Here is a 26154-nt window from a genome sequence, read left to right on the forward strand (position 1 = left end):
CACAGATGCCATCCTTGGAAGACAGGCGGGACCGGGGGCTGCATTTTCTCTAACCGTTAGCCTGCCTTCGCTTCCGTCACTTGTCTCGCACACAAGGGAGTGTCTGAGATTTTCCATGACAGCAGACCTCCGGCACAGTGCCGGCTCTTTCCTGAGACGCCTCCTGCCTGCGTCCAGCTCCCTGAAGCCTGAGGCGGACACTGGGCCCCGTGGTTTCCATCCCAGAAGCTCAGAGAAATGGCCACACCCCCAGCCCCGGGGTGCTCAGAGGGCTTGAAGCTGCGCTGTGACCTTGAGCAAGTCCCTTCCCCTCCCTCACCTGCTTGTCTTCATCAGAAACGTCCATCTGTGCCTGCTTGGTGGGGTGGCCAGAGGGTTAGGGATGACCCGTAGAATGTCCGGCCCCACAGCCAGCACACGGCAGGGGTTTTCTCAACGGTAGCTGTATTACAACTCCAGGGAGTTCTAGATGGTCGGAGCACAAGGCGGAAACCTGCACGTGCTGCTGAGGGAGCCCCTGCAAAGCTACCCTGCTCAGACCTCCCCCAGACCATCCCGTGGGCCCTGCGGCTCCTGACCCAGTTGCCCTGCTGGGGCCCCAGCGGTCATCAGCGTGCGGTCTCCGGCAGGCTGGCTGAGCTCACTGCACCTCCCTGCTCTCGCCAGTATCATCTGACGTCCCCCTCTTCCCTCAGTGTGAAAGGAAACTGAAGCAAAAGGGGTCTCTGCCCCCGAAGTACGCCTTGGAGCTGCTCACCATCTACGCCTGGGAGCACGGGAGCGGGGCAGAGAATTTCGACACCGCCGAGGGATTCCGGACGGTCCTGGAATTGGTCACAAAATACCAGCAGCTCTGTGTCTTCTGGACGGTCAATTACAACTTTGAGGATGAGACCGTGAGGAACTTCCTACTGACCCAGATCCAGAGAACCAGGTGCTCCAAACCCTGCCCCTTCCTTTTTTTTTTTTTAATCTTTATTTTTGAGAGAAAGAGAGAGAGAGAGAGACAAAGCATGAGCAGGGGAGGGGAAGAGAGAGAGGGAGGCACAGAATCTGAAGCAGGCTCCGGGCTCTGTGCTGTCAGCACAGAACCTGACGCGGGGCTCGAACTCACAAACCGTGAGATCATGACCTGAGCCGAAGTCGGTCGCTCAACTAAGCCACCCAGGCGCCCCCTGCCCCTTCCTTTTCTTAACCTGACTCCCTCCAATGCTATTTCAGCGACCCGGATTCTCCTCCCTGGGGTCATGATTCGTGATTCCCCATGTTTGAAGCAGAAGAGGGAGTTTGGTGGGGGTGGAAAGGCGCCGACCAACAGAACTTGCCATAGTCTCTGGGGAGAAACTCCTCGGGGCTTGGGGATGGGAGAAAATGTCATCCAGGAGGAGCAGAGAAGGAAGGACCAAGGTACCAGGAGCCTGGGATGCGTCCATCTTTCCAGGTCGAAGGGAAAGTGTGGATTCGTTAGCAGATCTTAGAGGTGTGGAAGTAGAAATGCATCCCTGAGAAATAATGCTGTCATTCCTTCATGGCCGATTCATTCTACCAGAGGGAGTTTTATTACATCAGATTCTACCTACCCTTTCAGATCTGTACCCCACAAGACCGCTATCCTTCAAGAATAGCGGGGAACCTTAGTGTATCCATTCAGTGCCCCCAGCAGAGCACAAAAACAGAGGACGCAAAAAGAAAGAAAAGAAAAAAAAGCTTTGAGAAGGAATAGAGGGGAAGAAGGAGAGAGCAAGATACCATGGGCTGCCTCCTGTGGGTGTGGCCCACATGACATTATAATTGATTCAATTCCGCGTCATTTTTCAACTGCCCTAACGTGAAGGAAATGTGTATATTATGCCATCCTGTGTATACTGTGTATACTAAGCGACACCTTTCAAAACACTTCCGACAAATGTAGTTGAATTCTAGAAAATTACTTTGAGCTATTTCAGAATATTTGAGTTACTGGCGTCTAAAACATAGGACACATTATTTTACAGCTAAGAGTAGAATGGGGCCCCCGTTCTGAGGCCACTGGTTTAAAAACATTTTTTAAATATTTATTTAGTTTTGGGAGAGAGAGAGAGAGAGAAAGAGGGCAAGCAGGAGAGGGGCAGTGAGAGAGGGAGACACAGAATCCCAAGCAGGCTCCAGGCTCTGAGCTGTCAATACAGAGCCTTGAACAGAGTGGGGCTTGAACTCATGAACCGTGAGATAACGTCCTGAGCCAAAGTCAGACGCTTGGGCCACTGAGCCACCCAGGCGCCCCTGAGGCCACTGGTTTTAAAAAGTATGCGTGTAATGCTCCTGTGTCTTCTTCAGGCCCGTGATCTTGGACCCGGCTGACCCCACTGGTGACGTAGGTGGAGGGGACCGATGGTGTTGGCATCTTCTGGCAAAAGAAGCTACTGAATGGCTGTCCTCTTTCTGCTTCAAAGATGGGACTGGATATCCTGTACGATCGTGGAAAGTGCCAGTAAGAATAATCTAAAGGGAGTGTCATCCAGAGATTACCCTGTGACAAGCTTAAATCAAAGAGCTTCTCCTGCCATAGCAACTTGGAATTCATTCGGCCACAAGTAACAGAGAGCCCAACACAGGAGCTGACACAGTTTGGCTTTTTCCTTCCCGTTACAAGAAATCCTAAGGCAGGGCATCCAGGGCTCATGCAGCAGCCCCACGGTGCTTTCCTACGAGCGGGTCTCCTCCCCACGGCACTGTTGGCATTTAAGGGTCCGACGGTTCTTGGCACTGGGACTTGTCCTGGGCTGTGTAAGGTGCTGAGCAGAATTCCTGATCTCTACCCACTAGAGGCCAGTAGCCTCACCCGCCATTGAGACCACCAAAAATGTCTCCAGACATTGCCAAATGTCCCCTGGGGCATCACCAGCTCTTTCAGGCTCCACCCTCTTCATTTGTCGAGTTTAATTCTGTTAGTGCCGCACCGGCAGGTGGCAGGTCCCATCCCAACAGGAAGAACAGCCAAAGGGAAGATAATAACCACTCAGGGTATCTTATTAGAAGCCTCATCCAGTAAATTCTCTCACATCTCATGGCTGTATATTGTAGGACAGTGAGCTACATGCCAGATCTCTACCCACTCGACGCCACAATTAAAAATGTCTCTGGACATTTGCCTCATGCCGTGCGGGGAGCAAAATGCCCACCCCCGGGTGAGAACCCAGCTTTAGAAGCTAACTCTGGAGTTTGCTTCAGTGATCAAGATCCCCACTACGGCCAGTCCGCAAAAATTGTCCCTGGGCATACTGACCTTCTCAGATACACTTCCTTCTTTTTTTTCTGACTCTTTTAACCAACGCTTGTAACGGCTTAGCGTATGTGTTATTCTCGCACGTGTATTTCTTTCTTTCTAGACAGTGCAGACTCCAGGAAGTTGTGGATGTTCTCACTCAGAAGTCCTAGGATCCTGGAATGCTAATGCTAGAAGAAACTTCTAGAGGTCATCTGGCAGCTGCTTTTCAAAGAACCAGTTCGCTGCGTAGAATCGCAATCCCTTGGCAATCTCCACCACTCCGTCTCTCGCTTCTTCGGCTCCTCTTGAAATCAAGACCACTCAGTCCTTCACAGCGTCACCCTGCTGAACTCTTGCTCTGTAAGTGACCCGCCTTAACAAAAATACCTGCTCTCATCCAGCTTCGTGGGCGCCATATTTCTCTCAGCCATTGTGTTTCATGGGCGCCATATTTCTGTCAACCGTTGTATGTTTTCCAAGTCGCTCCTTCCTTTTCTTTCAGGCCTTAGCACAGGGATCTCTCCGTGTTCCCAAAAGGAAGCCCTTCACCGGCCGCTCGGTTCCTATAATTCCATGACCGTGCTCTCACGCTCCTCCCCATTGCCCGCCTCTTGTCTGTTTCCCTCCACCCCTGCTGCACCTGCTGAATTGAAGGTCTCCCCAGCCAGTAGTGAGCCAATGTCTTCTCTGGCCCTTTAAACCCTCCAAAGGCTTGGGTTATAACTGTTGCGTTACATATATAATACATACATATAATATAATAATGCGTTACATGTATAATATAATACATGTTGTCTTTTCCTTCTGAGCCTACATTTCCCCCATCCATGAGTGCCTTCTTGCCAAATCTAAAGGCTTTATGCTCTGGCTTTAGCTTCAGAGATACTTGAATGTCTAAGCGTTTTAACCTCATCCATCCACTTAAAGTTTTATTACTACCACATATACTAACTGTCATATAATAAGGAATGTATCTAGTCTTTGTCCCCAGATCCTGGCACAGAGCTTCAGAACCCCTTGGAATTATCTGATAGGAGAGTCTTTTCCATTCATAAGGAGCCCCTTCCAACCATCCCTGAGTTTATGCTAACTAGGTTTGGGCCCTTAGGTAACAGCTTCATGGGAAGGACTGGCCATGCCCCAGAAATGCCAGGCATGTGATTAGAGGGTTGCAACCCCCAGCCGCGTCCCCCCCCCCCAACCTCCCAAGAGGAGAGGGGGCTGGAGATTGAGTTCAAGCACACGGCGAACGATTTAATTAATCGTGGCTCTGTAATGAAACTTCCAGTCCAGACTCTGGACAACAAGGCTTGGAAAGCTTCCTGGTTGGTGAACATATCAGGGTGTGGTGAAGACGGTGCATCCTGACTCCGTGGGGAAGGGAGTTTCTGCACTGGGGACCCTTCCAGCCCTCACTTCCTGTGGCTGTCCGTCTGTATCCTTTATAATAAGATGGTGATTTAAGTCTGGCGTTCCCCCTGAGTCCTGTGAGTCATTCTAGCAGGTTATTGAACCTACAGGGGGTCATGGGAAAGCCCTGAATTTGTGGCCAAGTCCGACAGGAGCGCGAGTAGTCTGAGGCCGCCTCTTGCAGCTGGCATCTGAGGAGGGGGCGGTCTTGCCGGGACCTGGCCCTCTACCCCATGGGGTCTGCACCAGCTCCAGGTAACGTCAGAGTTGGACCGACCCGCAGGACGGTCATGCCAGTGAGCCGGTGTCGGGATATACCACCGTTCTTGTCCCAGGACAAGGGCAAAAGAACGAGCGATGACCGAGGTTGAAGAAAGAACGACCACTGAGTTCCCATCTACGCAGTCTACAGCTAGTTACCAGACCCTTCTAGACGCCCGAACTTGCACTGGAGACATAGACAGGAGACCATAAGACCCTGCTGCATTCCTCACAGAGCTTATGACGTAGCTAGAGGTACATCTCGTAAATCCCTCAAATAAAGATGAAGAACTATTGACAACCTCGGGCTAAGCGGTCGGCATGGAGCGGATTAAGGCCTGTAGCCATAAGGCAAGCGACTCGCAGAGTCCCAAAGGAAGGAACCACCCTGGTCCTTTTCTGCCAATGTCTTCTCAGCATTCAGCAGACATTTAAGTTCATTAAGAGCAAAGAGAGCATTCATTCGTCACCATCAAGAAACCGACGGCCATGGGTCAGCACTGGGAGGCACGAGGGCACCAAGTCTTTTTTCAGAAATTGGCAACTGACGGGGGCGCCTGGGTGGCTCAGTCGGTGAAGCGTCCGACTTCGGCTCAGGTCACGATCTCGCGGTTCGTGAGTTCGAGCCCCGCGTCAGGGGTTCCAGGCTCGGAGCCTGGAACCTGCTTCCGGTTCTGTGTCTCCCTCTCTCTCTGCCCCTCCCCCGCTCGTGCTCTGTCTCTCTGTCTCTCTCTCTCTTAAAAAATAAACATTAAAAGTTTAAAAAAAAAAAAACAAGTGAAAGGGAAATGAGCCAAGAACATAGCAAGAATCCAGTTAGGCACAGTGCAAGGTCAAGATCCCAGGCCCGTCATCCGCTCTCAGTTTCCCTGGCAACGAGGCCCCCCACTTACCCCAAAGGAAGTAAGCGATGTTGACAAGCAGGGAAAATGGCCAAAGGCCCAGGAAGCGTTTGGGAAGAGTGTGAAAGGCAGACCACAAGTCAGGCCACCAATGGGGAGAATTTGCGGATGAAAGGGCTGTCTGGGGCCTTGTCTGCCGGAGGGTTTCAGCTGCTCTGAACCGAGGCTTCTCCGGCTAAGCTTGGTCGGGTCGGAGTAGGTAAAACTTATCACTCTCGTTCTGTTTCTTGATATCAGTGCCCGCGGTGAATCTCCTACAAGGAGAAGATGAAGAAAACTTACTCTCTGTCTTTGCTGGGGCTGCCCTGGGGGAGCTGGCCTAGATCCACCCAGAGTGGGGTGTAGACCCGTGAGAGCTAGCCTGGGTCCGCCCAGAGTGGGGTGTAGACCGGGAGAGAAGCCCTGGGAACAGAATAGGAGGACTCCAGTAACCCAACCCGGCACGCGTGCCTCGGAGGGAGTTCCTCAGAGATGTGCTGGATCCGAGGCCTCTCTCTTCCCTTTCCCTTCGCTGTGGGACCGGGATGCGGCTTCCAGAGGAGAACCTCTCGTGTTCTGAGGGACAAGGTCCCAGCTGCCAGAGCAGGGAGTCATGGCCAGGAGGAGGGGAAGGGCTCAGTTGTTGTGAGAGCGTATGCGGGCTGGGGGTGGCGGGGTCAGGCAAGGGGACCCTTCCCCAAGGCCTGGCCACGGCGATGGGCAGAATAATGGGAGAGCCAGCAGGGGCCACTGTGAGCTCTGACAGAAGGAAGCGCAGACCCCACCCAAACCACGGGAGGCCTGGGAAAGCCAGCATGCGTGTGGCAGGCAGAACACGAGCCCCCCCAAGATGTCCGCACCCTCCTTCCTGGAGCCTGTGAATACATAACCTGGCCTGCCAAAAGGGCCCCCGCAGATGTGACTGAGTAAAGGGTCTTGAGAGGAGGAGAGGTTTCTGGGTGCTCAGGTGGGCCCAGTCTCATCACGGGAGCCCCTACAAGCAGAGCCTTGAGGCGCCCGTAGTGTCTGACTCTTGATTTCCGTTCAGGTCATGATCTCACGGTTCGCGGGTTCCAGCCTCGGGTCAGGCTTGCACTGAGAGCACGGAGCCTGCTTGGGAGTCTCTCCCTGCCCTTCCCCTGCCCATTCTCTCTCTCTCCAAATCAAAAGATAAAAGGCAGAGCGCCTTTCCCACCCAAGTTGGAGCGATTCGGCTAAAGCAGCAGCAGCAGGACAGGAGTGACTGTGGCCGGTTTGGAGATGCAGAATCCTGAGTCAGCGAAGGCGGATGGCCTCCCGCTGACAGCCGGCAAGGAAACGGGGACCTCAGTCCTGCAAGCAGGCAACCTGAGGGCGTCTGGAAGCGGGTTCTCCGGCAGGTTAGGGACACGGCCTTAGGAGACCCAGTGCAGAGACCAGCCAGGCCTGCTGGCCTTCTGACCTACAGACGGTGAGATAATGAACTCGCATGGCTTTAAGCCACTGAATCTGCGGGAATTTGTTTTGGTCGAAGCCATCTCAGGTGGCGGACAGGTAAGCAGCCGGGGACCGGGCGCCCTGGGGGCTGTACCTGCCCAGCCTGCAGCCCCGGAAGGCAGGTCACGTGGGAGAGGCACCCCTCTGGTTTCCTCCTCCGCCCTCCACACCAGATGTGGGGGAGCTCCCGCACCAGGGCGGGGAGGGAGAGCGGCTTGCTATGTGCGCCTCATTTCTTCGTGCTCCCTCCGCTCCCCTGCGAAAGGAAAATACTGGTTTTCTTACAGTTGTCTGTGTGATCTCACTTGGAGCGTGTCAACCCACTTGCACGGGGCGGTTTCACACTCCCGGTCAATATCGCAGGCCTGCAGGGTGTGGGACTCGGGGCGGGGGCGGGGGGCGCCATCCGCCCTGAGCGGCGTCCGGGGTCCCGCTCACACCCTCACCCCTCCTTCTCCTTCCTCTCGCGCCTGTTCTTTCGCGGCTCCCGCACCCTTTGCTCTTTGCTGCCATCGTGTGGTGATCGGGAGAATTAACCTCGCGCGGGCGGGAAGCAGGAAAGTCCCAGGAACCGGTTAGGTGTGCTTTACGTAAAGTCAGTGAAAGTGCCTGGGGAGGGAGGTTCGTTTTGAACCGCGATCCAGGCAATAAGGCCTCTTTAAACAATCTGTTATTTCCACATCCCGTTCGTTAACTACTCACTAGGAGCAGAGAAGGGAAAGGCGACCAATGGCTCCGAAACAGGCCTGGGGACACTGGACGGACGCTACTGAATGAATCCGCTGAGGTATTTCTGCAATCATTCTGTGCAGTACATTCGAGCGAGAAACTCGCCTTTCCCATTGACCTCGAGTGTGACCAACAGGGATGCAAGTCTTTGAGGCTGGTCGGCTTTCCCACTTTTAAGAATTCCCTATTAAAAGATTAATGCAGGAGATCCTAAAACACTGCTGGAACTGTATTCATGGATTGGGAGGCTGAATGCTGTTCAGATGACAGGGGCGCCTGGGTGGTGCCATCAGTTAAGCGTCCTAGTCTTGATTTTGGCCCAGGTCAGGATCTCGCAGTTTACCAGTTTGAGCCCGGTGAAGGGGGGCTCTGTGTTGACAGCGTGGAGCCTGCATGGGATTCTCTCCCTCTCTCTCTGCCCCTCCCCCATTCATGCACGCTCTCTCTCTCTCTCTGTCTCTCTGTCCCTCCCTTGCTCACTCTCTCTCTCTCTCAAAAAATAGACAGGGGAGCCTGGGTGGCTCAGTCGGTTAAGCATCCTACTTTGGCTCAGGTCATGATCTCACAGTCTGTGGGTTCGAGCCCCCCATCGGGCTCTCTGCTGTCGGCACAGAGCCTGCTTTGGATCCTCTGTCCCCACCTCTCTCTGCTCCTCCCCTGTTTGTGCTCTCTCGCCGTCTCTCTCAAAAATAAATAAATAAACTTAAAAAAAAAAAAAAAAGACAGGCCACCTTTTAAAATATATATACATTGTTCAGATGACAATACTACCCGAGGCAGTATACAGATTCAAAGCACTCGCTATCAAAATCCTCATGGTACGTTTTACGGAAATGGGAAAAACTCATCCTAAGCTTCACACGGCATTTCAAGGGACCCAGAATAGCCCAAAGAATCTTTAAAAATAAGAACAAAGTTGGAGGATTCGTATTTCCCGATTTCAAAACTTGACACAAAGCTACGGTAATCAGAACAGTGTGGGATTTGCCTAAGAATAGACATTCAGACCAATAGAATAGAATTGAGAGCCCAGAAATAAGCCCTCAGGTCCCTGGTCCAGTGGTTTCAACAAGGGTGCCAAGGTCATTCTGTCCCTTCAGCACAGGGTGCTGAGCAAACCAGATGTATGCACCACGAGGAAGCTGGGCCCTTATCTTATACCATCGACGAAAATTAACAGAACTGGTCCAAGGCCCAGATTTTAGGAGCTAAAACTATAAAGCTGTCAGATGAAAGCATGCACGATCTCGTATTTTGCAATGGTTTTCTTTAAATGTGACACCCAAACAGAGGCAACCGAAGAAAAAATAGATACGTCGGACTTCAGTACGTTTAAAAATTTTCGTGCATCAAAGGACGCTATCAGGGAGTGGAAGGGCTGCCCACAGAACGGAAGCAAACATTCGCAAATCCTATCAGTGAGGGTTGCATACCCACAATATATAAAGAACTTCAACAACTCAACAACAAAAGACAAAAACCCAATTGCATTTTTTCAATTTATTTTTATTAAAAGTTTTCGTTTATTTTTGAGAGAGAGAGAGACAAAGCACGGGTGGGGGAGGGGCAGAGGGAGACAGAGACGCAGCATCCGAAGCGGGCTCCAGGCTCTGAGCTGTCAGCGCAGAGTCAGACGCGGGGCTTGAACCTACGCACTGTGAGATCATGACCCGAGCCGAAGTTGGACGTTCAACCGACGGAGCCACCGAGGCGCCCCCCCAAAAAACAATTTTAAGACAAACAAAAACAAACAAAACAAAACAAAAAACCCAAGGAAACAAACAAAAACAAAACACACGCGTAGGGGAGGATGTGGAGAACCGGAAACCATGCACCGGCTGGCAGGATTGTAACGTGGCCCGGCCGCTGGGGAAACCGTTTGACACGTTCTCCAAAAAGCGACACACAGAATCACCCCATGACCCAGCGATTCCGCCCCTCGGCATACACCCCAAAGGATCGGCAACGGGCATCCAGACAGATGCTTCACGCACAGAAATATCCCCAGCAGCGTGGTTCCCGGCAGCCCAAAGGTGGAAACGAGCCACGTGTCCACCAACAGACAAACGGATGAGCGCACCGTGGGCTCGCCAAGCAGAGGAATCGTCGTCAGCCAGAAGAGGAAGGAAGCGCGGGGCCGTGCGACTTCGGCAGGCGGACCTCGAAAACAGTCCGCCAGGTGGGAGAAGCCAGAATAGGCCAGAAGGCCGACCGTGGCGCGGTTTCACTTACGCGCAATACCTACAAAAGGCAAGTTCGGAGACAGGGAGTAGATACGGGGTTGGCAGGAGCTGGGGGGAAGCCACAGAGGAGGGTTATAACTTGAGGGGGCCAGAGCGTACGTCCGGGACGACGAGAACGTTTTGGAAATCAAGGCGATGGTTGCAGAGGATGGTGTGAGCCGTGACGAGTAGCTGTGCACTTGAAAGCGGCCGAAATGTCTGTTTTCCCGCCCTGGGAACATAATAAATAGATGCAAACACAACTGGGAAAAAGACCGTTTCGACGGAGCCCCTTGAAACAAGAACCCAAACTCTCGTACTGACTGGGGAGGAGAGGACAGGCCTGATTGTGAGGCTCTCTTGAAAAACAAGAATGAAGACGAGCTTACGTGACATTTAACGCGCCCCACGTTGTGTCCCAGTTCACCGCTAACTCTTAAAGAGAGGCAGGATCAAGTGTTCTTTCCTCCATGTTCCCAATAAAATTCTCTCCCACTTAGAGACAGGTAAGCCTGGGGGCGCCCGGGTGGCTCAGTGGGTTGAGCGGCCGACTTCGGCTCAGGTCAGGATCTCGCGGTCCGTGAGTTCGAGCCCCGCGTCGGGCTCTGTGCTGACAGCTCAGAGCCTGGAGCCTGCTTCGGATTCTGTGTCTCTCTCTCTCTCTCTGCCCCTCTCCCACTTGCCACCCTCCCCCCCCCCGTCTCTCAAAAATGAATAAACATTTTAAAAAATGATTAAAAAAAAAATAGAGACATGTAAGCCTGAACACACGGATACATCCTAGTGTTAGGCCTGGGGGCATATTTGAATACAGACTAATTCCTTAAGACTCCAGTCACTGGCGAATGCTCTTCCATCTAGAAGCTTCTGCTCCGATAAGATCGTAAATTCACGGAGAGCGGAAGAAGCCGTGGACTCAAAGGAACGGTCACCTTAGCTCTGCTCGTGGTGAGCGGTCACCTTAGCCTCACCTTAGCCTCATGATCTGCAGAGGCCGGCGCAAAATAAAAATGCAAGACCCCTTGCCCAAAACACGTGAAGAGTTTCAAGACTAGGACATCAGAGCATTGAACCACGTACAGTTCCGAGCGAGGGGCCCCCGCGGCCGGCCCCGTCTGTAGCTGGGAACTAGCAGGTGGCCAACAGCTGCTGAGAATCTCGGGTTGCGGCCGGAAGTACAGAAGAGAGAAGAAGACGCAGGTGGGTGGCCCCCAGGTGCCAGCGGGGGCAGCCTAGCCAAGGCAGGCCAAATGGACCAAAGGCACCGCACCGCACCCCCGTCCCCAGTCTGCATTCGGCCGAGGCCACGCGGGGCTCAGCTCTGTGCATCCTGTCTGCTAAGGAAGCTGCCCAACGTTCCTGTGTTCTGTGTGCCTGGCGCGGAGCTCTTCCTTGGCCATCTCATTGGACTCTTGCCTACTTTCCCTCCGTCCGACAGAGGGGGAAACCGAGGCTCAGAACCGCTCTCTTGCCGGAGGCCCCCGCCCAGGTCGTGGCCAGGAGGCATTCTCAGGCTCACACCCAGGGCCCCACAGGTGGGGACTCTCTACTCCCGGAGCCCTGCCGTCCTCCCCTTGCCTTTGCGGGGCCCCTGAAGGCAACAGAAGGCTCCACGTCCTTCTCCCCGCTCCCTGCTCACATCCTCCAGGCGTCCTGCAGTAAACAGCCCAGACAGGCCCAGTGCCCAAGCAGAAACGCCATCGGCAAACCCCGCTATCTCAAAGCTGCTCCGAGTGGAAATGTCCCTGCTGATGGGCCAGACTCGCTTCACCGCTCAGCTTGATTTAGGAGCCTGGAGAAGGAGGCTCTGTTGCTGCAGTATGAAGCCTGAGCAAAGAGGGCAGGAGGGGAAGGGACCCTGCTGCTGGCTCTGTCTGGCCCCCGGGGAAAAGGACATTCTCAACCACCGGCCACCATGTACCGAGCACCGCTCCCCTCGGGCGGTAAGCGCCTTGTCACCCTAAGGCCTCAGCACTGCCTTCTGGGCTGGATACCGCCGTTCCCATTTTACAAATAAGGAAACTGAGGCCCGGGGCGCCTGGGTGGCTCAGTCGGCTGAGCGTCCGGCTTCGGCTCAGGTCATGATCTCACGGTTTGGGAGTTCGAGCCCCGCGTCGGGCTCTGTGCTGACAGCTCGGAGCCTGGAGCCTGTTTCGGATTCTGCGTCTCTCTCTCTGCTCCTCCCCTGCTCATGCTCTGTCTCTGTCTCTCAAAATAAATAAATAAACATTTAAAAAATTTAAAAAAAATAAAATAAAACAAGGAAACTGAGGCCCGGGGAAGTCACTTCCCTGGCCCAAGGGCCTGCAGCCAGTAGGTGGGCTGGTGGGATGTTACCCCGGGGCCAGTCTGCCTCCAGATGTTAAGCTTTCAACCCCTTGATCGCAGGAACTCCTGAAAACCCCGCTTTGGGGGGCTAGCGAACCACTGTGGATCTCCGCTCGCACAGAGCAAAGGTTCCAACGGCCACGGGTGATCAAAAGCCAAAGATTCTCCTCGAGTGGTAACAAACTCACTTCCCAGCTGAGCTTTGAACCCAGGCTGCAGCCCCCACTCGACCTGGGCCGGGTGGCCGCCTCCGCAGCTACAATGACCCAGGTCCCGGGGAAAGACGCCCACCCACAGGGGTCACCAATGCCACCCAAGAGCCCGGCAGATTCCCTCAGCTGCAGCTCCCAGGGCCCCCCGCCGATTCACCCCACCATCGGGCGTTGTTGGCTAAAGTGAAGATTCTAGCCTCATGACTCTCATGATTTGAACGCAGTGATGAGTAAACGCGGTATTTTTTTGACGTGGCTCCGACAGGCGAAATGTGCCATAAACCATCTGCCATCTCCCCTGATGCCACAGTCTTAACCCGCTATACTTACGTCTGTGCTATGTCGCCCGTAGCGGACAGAAACGCCACACTGCAGTTAGCGGTAAACGAGAGTAAAGATGTGTTTTCCGATCCAAGTTCAAGGGGTCAGTGGACCCGGTCGCCAGGGTCTCCAGGTCGACCAAACCTCAACGAATCGCCCCACTTCTGCCCCATCCTTCTTTCTCCAGACGAAACCTCGATTCCATATCCCAGCCTGAAAGTTGAAGAAACCTGGGCGCCCTACAAGGTTTCTCCCTGGCCACGCCCGGGATCATCACAGACGCGTCTCTGTCCGAGGCTGCGGTTGCTAGTCCCCCCCTCCCTGAAGCCTCCTGTCCCCTCGGGCTGCATCAGGTGCCTCCTCTGTCCCTCCCCAGGCTCCACCCCCCCCCCCCGCCACGTGTCGCTTCCAAGATGAGAGCCGGTCACGATGGAGGAAAGCTGTCCGGTGTCTCTCTTCCCCGCACCGCGCCCAGCACGGAGGACGCGTGCTGTCCACGGAGGGAGGACGGGTGCGCGCCCTCAGCAGCCTTCAGGTGAGCGAGAGGCAAGCCGTGAGTGTGTTCAGCCCCCGTGATTCCAGGTTTGTCTGTTGTGGCAGCTGGGGTTGAATACCCTGACACTTGCCCACCCCAGAGGCAGACGGGGAGTGACAGGAGGTCATGCTTTCGTGACTGAATGAGTAAGTGCCCGCGTGCATAAAGCTGGCCAACACCTACGGCAGTTACTGTGAACCAGACATTGTCCCGAGAACCCTGCATTCATTCAGCCACCTGGTCCTCACGCGCGCCACCGATGGGACAGGTGTTTTCACTTTACGGGTGAGAAGACAGAGGCACAGAGAGGTGCAGTAACTTGCCCCGGGTCACACAGCGAGGAAGGGTGGAAGCCAGGACTTCAACGCAGACCCCAGACTGTGAGACCCGCGGGCCCATCCCTCCCCTAAAGATGGCAAGTGCGGGATCCACGGACACGCTGCCGCTGGCGTGAGCAAGGCCACTTGGGATCCGTCAGTGACGGAAACTGCGGTGGCCCTGCTGGGAAGGAAAGGGGGCAGCGTGGGGGCTCAGAGGTCTCCGCCACTCCTCACCGGGTGACGGTGATAGGCTGAATAGTGGGGCCAAGTTGTCCGCATCCTGATCCCCACGATCTATGAATATGCAACCTTACACGGTGGAAGGGACCCTGTGATGCGGTCAGGGCTCTGGAGAAGGGGCGGGGGGGGGGCACCTAAAGGAAAGTGTCCTGTAAATGAGAATCGGATTTTTCACCCCATTTCGGTGTATCCTCGACCTCTCTCTCTCTGGCTGGTAGCTTTGGGGTCAAAACCCCCTTCTCCTCTCTCCTTCCATCCCCGCTTCCGTGCTGGGAAAGTCTCCCGATCTGTCTTCCATGGTCTCCCCCTGCAGACTCAGCTTCTAGATGAATAGCAGGTGGCCGGCCAGGTGTCAGCGGGTTGGCCAGAGTCCAGGCGGGGCGGCCGTGGGTCAGAATCAGATTGTCACGCCAGAGAGGACGACAGCCGGTGGCGGCCACTTCCTTGTCTGCAGCTGGGCCGCCCCGCCTCCCCGACCAGGTGGAGACCTCCAGATATCCTGGTAACCACCAAGGGCACTGGGCGAGCCAGGAAAACTAATCCCGCTGAGGAGACCCAAGCCAGCCCTCTCCATGCTTGTCTTCCTCTGTGGGACCCTTGCCTCTACCAAGTTCAGCCGTCATCCGTTGTTCGCCCCCCAAGTACGTGATGAAGTTCACAGCATTAAGTACCCGCCAACATTGTTGGTTACCCACCCGGCAGTCACTTCCCCCTTCTTCCTTGCTCCCCAAACCATCCACCCAGTCCCAGGAGATGCGTCTTGATTGGTCTAAGCCAGTGCCCTCTTGCCAGTGACTGGTCTGGAGGTGGGCATGTGACCCAGGCTTGGCCAATTAAACAGCAAGGGAAGTCTGCTGAGGGACTCTGGGAAGACTGTCTTCCTCTTATTAAGAGAGAGACGGGCCGGGAAAAGAGTTTTTTAATCCTCTTTCTCCCCTCCTGCTCTGGACACTGTTGTCTGAGGTTGTGATTTCTGGAGCTACGATGCCCAGATGTTTGGATCCCCCAGTCTAGACGTGGCTGTGAAGGCATTTTTAGATGTGATTAGCATTGACATAAGTAGACTGACTAAGCAGATTGCCCTCCATAATGAGGGTGGGCCTGATCCAATCAGCTGAAGGTGGGGGGGGGAGAGGGGGGGGAAGGCAAATATGGTAAAAATGTTAACATTTGAAGAATCTGGGTGAAGGGTATACAAGAATTTATTACATCCCTCACAATTTCTCTGTATGCCCCAAATGAATTTAAAATAAAAAGTTAACCCCCCCCCCCGAAAAGGGGGGGGGCGGGGTAGGCAGACAGGTTCAAATCTGGTTTATCTCATGTAATGCCTGGGCTTTCCTTGGGAACCCAGGACCAGAGTACCAGCTCCTGGAAGCCCAGAAGCCACCTCGGGTCAGTTACAGTCCCTCTCGTACTCAACATCGGAGCCTCCCTCGTGTTTCCTTCGGGAAAATCTGGATTTTCGTAGGTGAGACTCGCGAAGCTCTGTGCGCTCATGTCACCGCAAGAGGGGCCACTAGATTCAAACCCCGGCTGGACCAGTTAGTGGCCACGTGGCCCTGAGGCAGCCCTTGAGTTTTCTGCGCCTCAGTTTCCTTATCTGGAAGACGAGGCTAATGATAGCACCTCTCTCGTAGGAACGTCTGTGAGGAGCAGAGGGCGGTGCCCACACAGGGGTGATGCTCTGTGACCGCCAGCTGTCCTCGTGACCCTGGGCTGTAGAGTCACACGGACCCAAGTTCGAACCGTCGACGTGCCTAGCATTTGCTGGCTGATAGCACTCAGTCACTTGTCCCTTCCAACCGCGGTGTCCTCATCCGTAAATGTGGACAAGCGCTAACGCTTTCACCAGCAGGGTCCGGTGAGGATTGGATCGTGACAAGAATGACATAGGCACTTAGCCCGGCGCTGGGCACACAGTAGGCCCTCACTGAAGGGTCGGGAGAAACAATTCCCTGGAACACCCACCAGGATGGCTACTATCAAAAAAAAAAAAAAACAAAAACAAAACCCCTGGGACGCCTGGGTGGCTCAGTCGGTTAAGTGTCCGACTCCTGATTTCGGCTCAGGTCATGATCTCGCGGTTTGTGGGTTCCAGCCCCACATCGGGCTCGGTACTGACCGCAGGGAGCCTGCTTGGGATTCTCTCTCTCTCTCCCTCTCTCTCTCTGCCCCTCCCCTGTTCTCTCTCTCCATAAATAAATAAGCATTTTTTCAAAGTTATTTTTTTAAAAAGGAAAAAACCGAAAGACAGAAAATAGCAAGTATTGTTGGTGAGAGTGCCGAGAAATGGGAACCTTTGTGCTCTGTTGGTGGGGATGTGAAATGGGTGTAGCTGCAGCTCCCCGAAAAATTAAAGACAGAACCCCCATATCGTATCGGTCAGCCCAGGCCGCCAGAAGAAAATACCACAGGCTGGGTGGTTTAAACGACAGACGTTGATCTCGCCATCCTGGAGGCTGGAAGTCTGAGACTGGGGTGCCGGCGTGGCCGGGTTCTGGCGAGGGGTCTCCCCCTGGTTTGTAGATGGCCCCCTTCTCGCGGGGTACGCTCGTGTTCTTTCCTCCACTTGAAGGCAGGGGAGGAAACAGAACCCTGTTTCTTCCTCTGTTTTGGAATGTTCCTATTTATTTTTGAGAAAGAGAGAGAGAGACAGAGGGCGAGCAGGGGAGGGGCAGAGAGAGAGGGAGACACAGAATCCAAAGCAGGCTTCAGGCTCCCAGCTGTCAGCACAGAGCCCGACGCAGGGCTCGAACCCGTGAACTGTGAGATCAGGACCTGAGCCGGTCTTGACGACTAACCGACTGAGCCCCCCCAGGCGCCCCTGTTTCTTCTTTTTATATAAACGTCCACCAGTCCTGTCTGATGAGGATCCCACCCCCATGGCCCCATTTAACCTTGAGTACCCCCTTTTTAGGTATGCCACGTCTCAAATACGTTCTCCTGGGGGGTGAGAGATTCAACACATGACCTGGGAGGGGGGTGAGCACAGTTCAGTCGTAGCACAAATGATCCAGCAAGTTCACTTGTGGGTGTATATTGGAAAGAACTGAAAGCAGGTCTCAGGGATAGTGGCTCACCTGCCCTCGGGGCAGCTTTATTCACAACGGCCCAGAGGTAGAAGCTGCCCCAGGATCCCTCCACGGCCCAACGGATACATCAAAGGCGACGTATACACTCGATGGAATCTTCTTCCGCCCTGAGAGGGAAGGAAGCTTGACATAGGCTACGACGGGGATGAACCTTGAGGACATCATGCCAAGTGATAAAAAGCCAGTCTTGAAAGGACAAATAGCCTAGAACAGTCACAATCGTGGAGACAGGAAGTACAGTGGGGGTTGCCAGGGCCGGAACCGACTTCGGTGCAGGTCATGATCACGGGGTTCATGGGTTCGAGCCCCACGCCCGGCTCTGTGCTGACAGCTGGGAGCCTGGAGCCTGCTTCGGATTCTGTATCTGCCTCTCTCTCTCTCTCTGCCCCTCTCCCACTCATGCTTGCTCTCTCTCTCTCTCTCTCCCTCAGAAATAAACATTTAAAAAATTTAGAAATGATTGATTATAAATGTTATGGTGTGCATTTTTACCGCAATAATAATACATTAAAAACAGGTAAAATGAATTCCCTGGGAGTCCTTCCAGCAGGAGAGCAACGGCCCAAAACAGGCCACCAGGGGGCGCTGTGTAGCCATTCCCCTTCTCTCCTCCACAGAAGGAGCTGGCAGTTTCTAGAGGGGTAAAAAAAAAACCAAAAAACCAAGAACACTAGAGTCTTGGAGAAAGTTAGAGCTCTTTCTTCCCTGCTCCCTTCCCCGATGGACCAGCCCCAGAGCTGCACCACCCTCCCACCACAAACTGCTCACCCTTGACTCTGACCTCATTCTTCCTCTGGGTCCCTTCCTTCTGTGCTGGGGACACAGTGACTGGTGGATGGAGTGTGCCCGCCCTGCCTCCAGACTGCCCAGGGGCTGGAGAAGAGGGAAAGGTGGCCAGGAGTCACCTGCCCCAGGTTATCCAAAGACGAGAGGACACCACAACGGAAATGGGTCGAGACCCCTTATCCCAGACCAACGGCCTCAAGGTCAACCAGACCTGGGCTTTCTCTGGCTCAGCTGCTCACTGTGTATGTGGTACCACCCGAGGGAGACTGGAGTGTTTCACGAAATCCAAGAAGACTTCATAACCCACTCTCCTCAGCTTTTCATGATCCTTTTTAACAATGCAACAAACACCCATGAACTCACCACCCAAGACAAAAACTAGAATCTCGATGGCGACCCACATCTGACCACACGTCCCCCATCCCAGCGTCCTATCCCGCCACCCAAATCCTCACCCTGAATCCCATATTTATTCTTCCCACGTTTCCTTTTCATAATGTAGTATTGCAAATACGCGTGGAGAACTTGAGTTGCTTTTAACTTTATGAAAGTTAATCACATAATCCACGTTTATGTGATGGGACATTTTTCACCGGCTGTTCTGTTTCAGAGATCCGTTCATATCGCGATGTGGGGCGATGGTCCCTTCGTTTTGACTGCCGTGTGATAGTTCATTGTGAGAATTTATTCGTCTGCTCTCCCATACACGGGCGCTTGGAGGTTTCTCCGTTTGGGCCACCGTGAACAGAGGCCTTAGAAATATTCTGCCGTGTGTCTCCTGTTGAAGACGGGCAAGAATTTCCCCGGGGTGCATACTTCGCGGGAGGAGGCTGGGTCATAATTATGATTTGCACACGCTCAACTCTGAAAGATAAAAGCAGACTGCTTTCACACTCACTCACATCCCCACCAGCGGTGTTAAGAGGGGTTTCTCTTTCCCCATAGTAGTTACACTTCATGATATACTATGTATTTTACTTGCGTGTTTGTTCCCTAGCTCTCTCCACCTGCACCCCCATGTCAGCAGGGATTTTTGTCTCTTTTTTCACTATTCTTTCCCCAGTGCCTAGAACGGTGTCTGGCACATAGGAGGTGCTCAATAAATATTTTCTGATTGAACAAATGGATGGCCCAAAATCAGATCTGAGGACTAATATTAGATATTATTGGAATATTATTATTATTATTATTATTATTATTAATTTCCTGGAGATAGGCTGATTCATCTCTCTGCTTCAATCCCCTGAGTCCAGGGAAACGACCATTGGCCAAAACTACCGATGCCTGGGCCCCCAGGCCACCTAAGTCAGAGCTTCTGAGGGTGGGGCTTCCCCTCCCATAATTCCCCATGCTGGGGCTTACAAGGCCCTACATCATGGCCCTGCCACTTCCTCTTGCCTCCCGCTCACCCTTGTTGGTCTAAAATAACATCGCAACCCACCCACACTAAGCTCTTTCTCACCTCTGGGCCTTTGCACAACCGTGTCCCCTCTGCTCCCCCTCCCACCCCACTTAACCACATTAAGACTCTGAATCCTTCAGGGAGTAGCTGAAAATGTCACCTCCTTTGAGAAGCCCTCCCTGGCTCCTGAGACCTGGTAGAACCCCTGTGAGAGACCCTCATGATATCCTGAACTTGTCCTTCGTGGCTCTTGCAAAATTTTGTGATCACACTTTGTATGATTCTCTGCTTCATGTCTCAGTCTTGCCCTAGACTCCGAGATGCAAGAGAGCAGGAACCAATTCTGTTTTGGTTATTCCTGTGTCTTAGCACATAGCCCAGTGTCTGCCCCATAGGCAGGGGCGAATATTTTTGGACAGATGGATGGACGGATAGATGAGTGGATAGATGGATAGAGTTACAGGTGGATAGGAGGAAGGAAGGAAGGAAAGAAAGAAGGGAAGAAAGAAGGAAGGGAGGGAGGGAGGAAGGGAGTAAGGAAGGAAAGATGGGAGGAAGGAAGGAAGGGAAGAAGGAAGGAAGGGAGGAAAGAAAGATGGGAGGAAGGAAGGAAGGGAGGGAGGGAGGAAAGATTGGAGGAAAGAAAGAAAGAAAGGAGGGAGGAAGGAAGGATGGAACGAAGGAAAGGAAGGGAGGAAGGAAAGAAAGAAAGGAGGAAGGAAGGGAAGGAGGAAGGAAGGGAAGGAGGAAGGAAGGGAGGGAGGAAAGAAAGATGGGAGGAAGGAAGGGAGGGAGGGAGGAAAGATTGGAGGAAAGAAAGAAAGAAAAAAAGGAGGGAGGAAGGGAGGAAGGAAGAGAGAGGAAGATAGGAAAGAAAGATGGGAGGAAGGAAGAAAAGATGGGAGGGAGGGAGGAAGGAAGGACGGAATGAAGGAAAGGAAGGGAGGAAGGAAAGAAAGAAAGGAGGAAGGAAGGGAAGGAGGAAGGAAGGAAAGAAAGAAAGAAAGAAAGAAAGAAAGAAAGAAAGAAAGAAAGAAAAAAAGAAAGAGGGAGGGAGGAAGGAAGGAAGAGAAGAAGGAAGGAAGGGAGGAGGGGAGGAAAGAAAGATGGGAGGAAGGAAGGAAGGAAGGACGGAAGGAAGGAAAGGAAGGGAGGAAGGAAAGAAAGAAAGGAGGAAGGAAGGGAGGGAGGAAGGAAGGAAGGGAGGGAGGAAGGAAAGGGAGGAAGAAAGAAAGAAAGAAAGAAAGAAAGAAAGAAAGAAAGAAAGAAAGGAAGGGAGGAGGGGAGGAAAGAAAGATGGGAGGAAGGAAGGAAGACTTGCAGGGACGAATGTACAAATGATGGATGAATAGGACGCATGGAGGGATAGATAAGTAGATAGAGGATAGATAGATAGAGTGATGGGTGAATGGATGAACAGATGACGGGAAGAACAAAAACTGAGTTCAACTCCAGCTGCCACCCTCCCGTGCCACCATAATGGCGCGCAAGAACATCCTGGATGGTGCTCTCAAGAGCGCCAACAAGGCGAAGAAAGGCAAAGCACAAGTTCCTGCCTGCCATGCTCCAGAGTCATCGTCTGGTTCCCAACCGTGAGGGTGAAGCACGGTTGTGTCGGAGAACTTGAAATCCTAGTTATCACAGAAGGAGGAAATCGTGGTGAACCTCGTGCGCAGGTTAAACTAAGTGCGATTGGCCTGAAACTTGATGTACAACTCGGAGATCTAGAAAAGTGGCAGAATAACGTCCTCCAACTCATCAGTTTGACCTCATTGTGCTGACAACCTCGGCTAGGATCGTGGCCGTGAGCACGCAAGACAAAAACACGCAGAAGAGAAAACGCTGGAATGCTTTTTCGAGGGATATAATACATACATACAAATTTTTTTTTTTTTCTGAAAGAGCTTGTGATTAATTGCTTTTGTCCTATTGGCTTCTCCACTGGTGTCTGAGCCACCTCCCCAGTGGATGGTGGCTCCCGGAAGGCCAAATTCCTTTCCCCTCCTTGAAATCCCTTTCTCCCAGGGTTCCCTGGGAGCAGGGCTTTTGCACCTTCGGGTTTTCCACACCCCAGTGGAGAGGGGCCAGTAGGGCCGTGCCGCACCGGATCCTTAGCCGGATGCCATTCATTAGGCACTCAACAAACACAGAGGCAGCGCGGTGCTGTGGGAGTTGCAAAAGGATTTGGGGTTCAAACCCCAGCTCTGCCACTTCTTCCCTGTGGGAACCTGGGCAGATCACTTAACCTCTTTGAGCTTCAGGTTTTTTTTTTCCCCATCTGTAACAGGAGGACAATATTCCCTACGTTGTGGGGCAATTATGAAGACTAGCATTATGCAAGTGCCGGACACATAATAGGCACTCAATAAATGCTAACCATTATGTAATGGGCACCAGCCACACCACACACGACGAATCAGACACGGCCCCTGATCTCATGGATGTCTCCCTGACAGCACTGAAGTGGCTAATTGCGATAGAGACTGGTCACATCAAGGCAGGGGCAAAGGAACACAGAGGAAGACAGGATGGGTTCAGGAGAGGCTTCCCGGAGGACGTGGCATTCAATCAGATCTTAAAGAGCATTGTACAGTCCCAGAGTCATGCGACTGACTTGCTGCTAAATTTCCATATGACCTTGAATTAGCTGCTTCCCCACCCTGGGGTCCCCAGATCCCCTTCTGTAACAGAAAGGTTGTTGAGCACTGGCTCGGAATCTTTTGGGTCACAGTCTCTTTTGAGAAAACTCGCTGAAAGCCAGAGCCCTGCTTCCCAGAAAAAGGCACAGACACATCGGTCGGTCTGTGACGGGGGAGGGGGGCCCTCATGGACCCCCATAAAGCCACCCTAGACTAAATCCCAGAGTCCAGTCATCCTCCTGGATCATCAGCACCTCACAGAGAGCTTTTTCCCTTTAGTCTATGGCAGGCCCAAGCAGACAGTCACTGACTCGATCTGGGAAAGTCCATAGACACTGGGCTGCAGGACAGAGCAGGGGCCTGGGGAGGGGAGGTCACTCCAGCTGGCTGGGGAAGCGGCCTTTGATTCTGGGAAAGCGCCCCTGAGCAGCCGGCCCCTGACCTCACCTAGTTTATCGCCATCAGCCCTGGGGAGGAAGAGGAGTGTGGGCCGCTCTGGGCAGGCTCCCAAACAGGCCGCTGACCCCCCCCCCCACCACCCGTCTGCCGCCCCCTGGCTGGAGTTCCCGGACACATCCATTATCTTCCCTAATCTAAACACCCGCAGGCCACAGGGGTGGTCCACCCCCTTCGCCGCTAATGCGTGTCCTCAGCTGCATCCAGCCTGCCAGAGGAAGGAGAGCTGGCCTTCCTTTCCAGCCGGCCAACCTTCACCCAGCATTTATGAAGCACCTATTGTTTGCAGACATCTGTGAAGGAGATGGTGGAGGGCCCCATCTTACCTCCCTCCAAGGTCTCTGCCTCCCGGCCTGGGGCCCCTAAACCCCCCTTGGGGGCAAGATGCTGTTGCTATCCCACTCACCCGCAGCAGGTGGGTGTTTTGGGGAAGTGAGCCCTGAACCAGCTAATGGGTGCGGAAAGAAGAGTCAGTTCCGGGTTGGTGTCTGGGCACTGCTTGAACCGGCTGTGTGATCCTGGCCGTGTTCCTTGTCCTCTCTGGCCCTCAGTCTTCCCGCATCTACACTTCCCACTCCACAAAGATTCCATTCGGCTCTGAAATGGGCCTTGTTAGCCCTCCCCGCTCCCCTCCCCCGGAATAATGGGAGGAGAAGAGAAAGCTATGCCCTAGAATGTGCAAAGATCTTCCTTCAGGCAGACCGCATTCATTAATTCAAGCATTTATTGAGCACCTACTGGGTGCCAGGCCCTGGACTGGGCAGTTGGAATGTGAAGGCGACTAGGATTCAAGCAGGCGACCCACAGACACCTCCCTCTCCCAGCCTGGCTTCGCGCATGGGGTCAGGAGACCCCCTGGGGTCCCAAAGTGAGGGGGGGCTAGCCAAGGATTTGGGGGGCCCCCCCCCCGGGTTGCGCTTGTCAGCGCCCTCGGCGCTTAGGGCCCGGCCTGTCTCCTCCCCTTCCTCCTTCTCCGCCCCCTCCCCGCCCCTCCCCGGAGCTCCGCCGCGGCCACCTCCCACCCGCGGGATCCCGGCGTCCAGAGCCGGCGCGTGCGTCCGTCGGTCGGCCGGGTAGTCTGTCCGCGCGGAAAGCCCAGCGCCCCGGCGTGCGGCGGCCGCGGGGCCTGGGAGGGAAAGGGCGCGGAGGCGGGACCGCGGCTCCCTCCCACTCCGGGGGGAGCCCAGGAGGCGGCGGTGCTGAAGCGCCAGCGGAGAAGGAGGCAGCACAGCGGAGAGGCGGTGAGAGCGCGGGGCGCCTATGGACCCCACCCCCGGCTCCTGCGGGGGGCCGGCCGCGCGCTCGGGGGAGGGCTGGGCTGGGGAAGGGGGGCGCTGGTACCCCCAGGGCGGGAAGCCGCGACCATCCGGCTCCCGGGCTTCGCCTGCGAGGCGACGCGACCCCCGAGGGGCCCTGGGCCGCGCCTGCATCCCCGCGCATCCCCGCGCGCCCTGCATCCCGGCCCCGGCGCGGGCCCCGGGGGAGGGGCGCGCTCGGGGAGCTGAGGAGGGGGCGCCGCAGGCGTGGAGCCTCGGAAAATCGCGCCCGCGGCCCGTGCCCTCCCTTCGGGCCGACCCCGAGGGAACGCGGGCGGTGACCCCTCGAGCCCCCCTTGCCAGCCCCCCCATCGGTTCCCCATTGTTCTCAGCCGATCGCTCTCCCGGGAAGGGGGAGGGGGTGCTGCGCTCTCCTCTTAAAGGGCCCTCTCCCCTTCTTGTCTCCCGGCAGGTCGCGAGCACGAGTGGGGTGGGGCGTGCCCACGGGCCCCCGCCCCCCTCGTCCCCCCCGCCCAGCTCCGGAGCCGCAGCCGGGCCGGCGGGCCAGGGGTCCGCGGCGCACCCTCTCCGGTGCGTTCTTCAGCCAGCCAGGCCTACCAGGACGCCGTGTGAAGCAGGAACAGGGGGGACAGGGACGCCCCCTTCAGCAGGAGCCGTCGGAGGGGCGGACCCGAGACCAGGCGAGCAGCCCCGCAGGAGCCAGGCTCAGGGTCTGGGACGCAGTTGGGAGCGCAGAGGGCCGGCTGGGCGCCGCAGAGCCAGCAGGCTGGCCCGGGCCTCCTGGGTGACAGGCCCTGCGTGGCTGGCTGGGAAGAAGTGACTGGAGACCTGCAGGAAAGAGACTGGACCTAGAGGAGGGGCGGCTGCCTCGCTGTCCTTGCTGAGCCCCAGGGACCAAGGAATTTAGAGCAGCGTTTCCCCATCCTGAAAAAGGCGATTGCTGTCCAGAGCAGCACCGTTTATCTGAGACAGCGCTGGGGGCGGGGGTCCTTGGGGCCTGGAACCCCACCCCACGCTCCTTTAACTGGGGCCTCTGGGCCTCACAGAGGACCCCGGGTTCGCAAGGAGGCCTTCGGGGTCCCGGCCCCTGCGGCTGCAGCAGTGGCCATGTCAAGGCCAGGCCAGGGTGTGATGATGCCCGTGAACGGGCTGGGCTTCCCACCGCAGAATGTGGCCCGGGTGGTGGTGTGGGAGTGGCTAAATGAGCACAGCCGCTGGCGGCCTTACACGGCCACCGTGTGCCACCACATCGAGAACGTGCTCAAGGAGGACGCCCGTGGTTCTGTGGTCCTGGGGCAGGTGGACACCCAGCTGGTGCCCTACATCATCGACCTGCAGTCCATGCACCAGTTTCGCCAGGACACAGGTGAGCAACCCCACCCCACCCCGCCCCACCCACCCGGCCGGCCAGGCCGAGACCGACAGTGTCACCATCACCGTTGCGAAACACCGCCTTTCGTGGTGGTGGGATGCTAAAATCCCCGCGGCATCCCCGAGGAGGGAGCCTGGGAGACTGCTCTGCTGACCCAGCCTTGCTCACCTCCCCCCAAAAAGGGATAGCCTCGCCTAGTCCAGCTCAAGACTTGGGTTCCAGTCCAGCCTCTTCTATGCGTGGTAGGGCCTTGGCTGAACTCCAGCTCCTCTCTTAGCCTTGGTTTCCTCGCCTGTAAAATTGGTGGGTCAGTGTCTCCCACAGCTGTGTGAGGATCGAGTAAAATCGCGCTCACTGAGCCCAGAACCTAGAAAACCTTAGCACTCCGGGAAAGGGCTTTCCATGCACTTCCTCATTGGATTCTCTCCCAACAATCACAGATCCTACTACGATTGAATTATTATTATTATTATTATTATTATTAGTCCCATTTTACAGATGAAGAAACTGAGTCTCACAGAAACCAAGTGATTTAAAAATTTAGAGCGGGGATTTAAGCCCAGGCAATTGAGTTCCAGAGCCAACACTCTTGGCTGGTTTCCTGTACTGGCTGCAGGTGTTGGTGGTGTTGGGATGGGTGTGAGGGCGGTTGGTAATGATGGAGGGAGGGGGTGAGGTGGGCGTGATGGAGACAGCGTCGGTGGCGATGTCAATGATAGTATTGACTGTGGACTTGGTGGTTGTCTTGGGGGGGGGAGGGGTAGCGTGATGGGGCAATAATGATGGAGAGAATGAGGTTGGTGGCCGTCTTGGTGGTCGTGTGATAGGTAATGATAGTGACAAAAATGGTGAGGTCCACGCTCAGCATTCATGTTCTGGAAGCACGCCATCCCTGTGGAGGTCTCTGGGAGTCGTCGCTCGCTGGTCTCCGACAAGCTTGGTGGG

General features: G+C 54.8%; 2 protein-coding genes across 3 annotated transcripts in view; both read left to right on the forward strand.

The window, feature by feature from the left end:
- The window catches only part of LOC102952232 (2'-5'-oligoadenylate synthase 3), a 47362-nt gene extending 41841 nt beyond the window's left edge, over positions 1–5521 (forward strand). For both annotated transcript variants that reach the window (XM_042961509.1, XM_015536452.2), the window contains 3 exons: positions 696–934; positions 2317–2470; positions 3369–5521. In XM_042961509.1, the coding sequence (XP_042817443.1) occupies positions 696–934; positions 2317–2470; positions 3369–3452 (477 nt within the window). In that variant the 3' untranslated portion in view covers positions 3453–5521. The remainder of the gene's footprint in view (positions 1–695; positions 935–2316; positions 2471–3368) is intronic.
- Positions 5522–24932: 19411 nt separating this feature from the next.
- The window catches only part of DTX1 (deltex E3 ubiquitin ligase 1), a 33512-nt gene continuing 32290 nt past the window's right edge, over positions 24933–26154 (forward strand). The window contains exon 1 of the mRNA XM_042961969.1: positions 24933–25203. Coding sequence (XP_042817903.1) covers positions 24945–25203 — 259 coding nt within the window. The 5' untranslated portion in view covers positions 24933–24944. The remainder of the gene's footprint in view (positions 25204–26154) is intronic.

Source organism: Panthera tigris, chromosome D3 (assembly GCF_018350195.1).
Source record: "Panthera tigris isolate Pti1 chromosome D3, P.tigris_Pti1_mat1.1, whole genome shotgun sequence".
Taxonomy (NCBI): domain Eukaryota; kingdom Metazoa; phylum Chordata; class Mammalia; order Carnivora; family Felidae; genus Panthera; species Panthera tigris.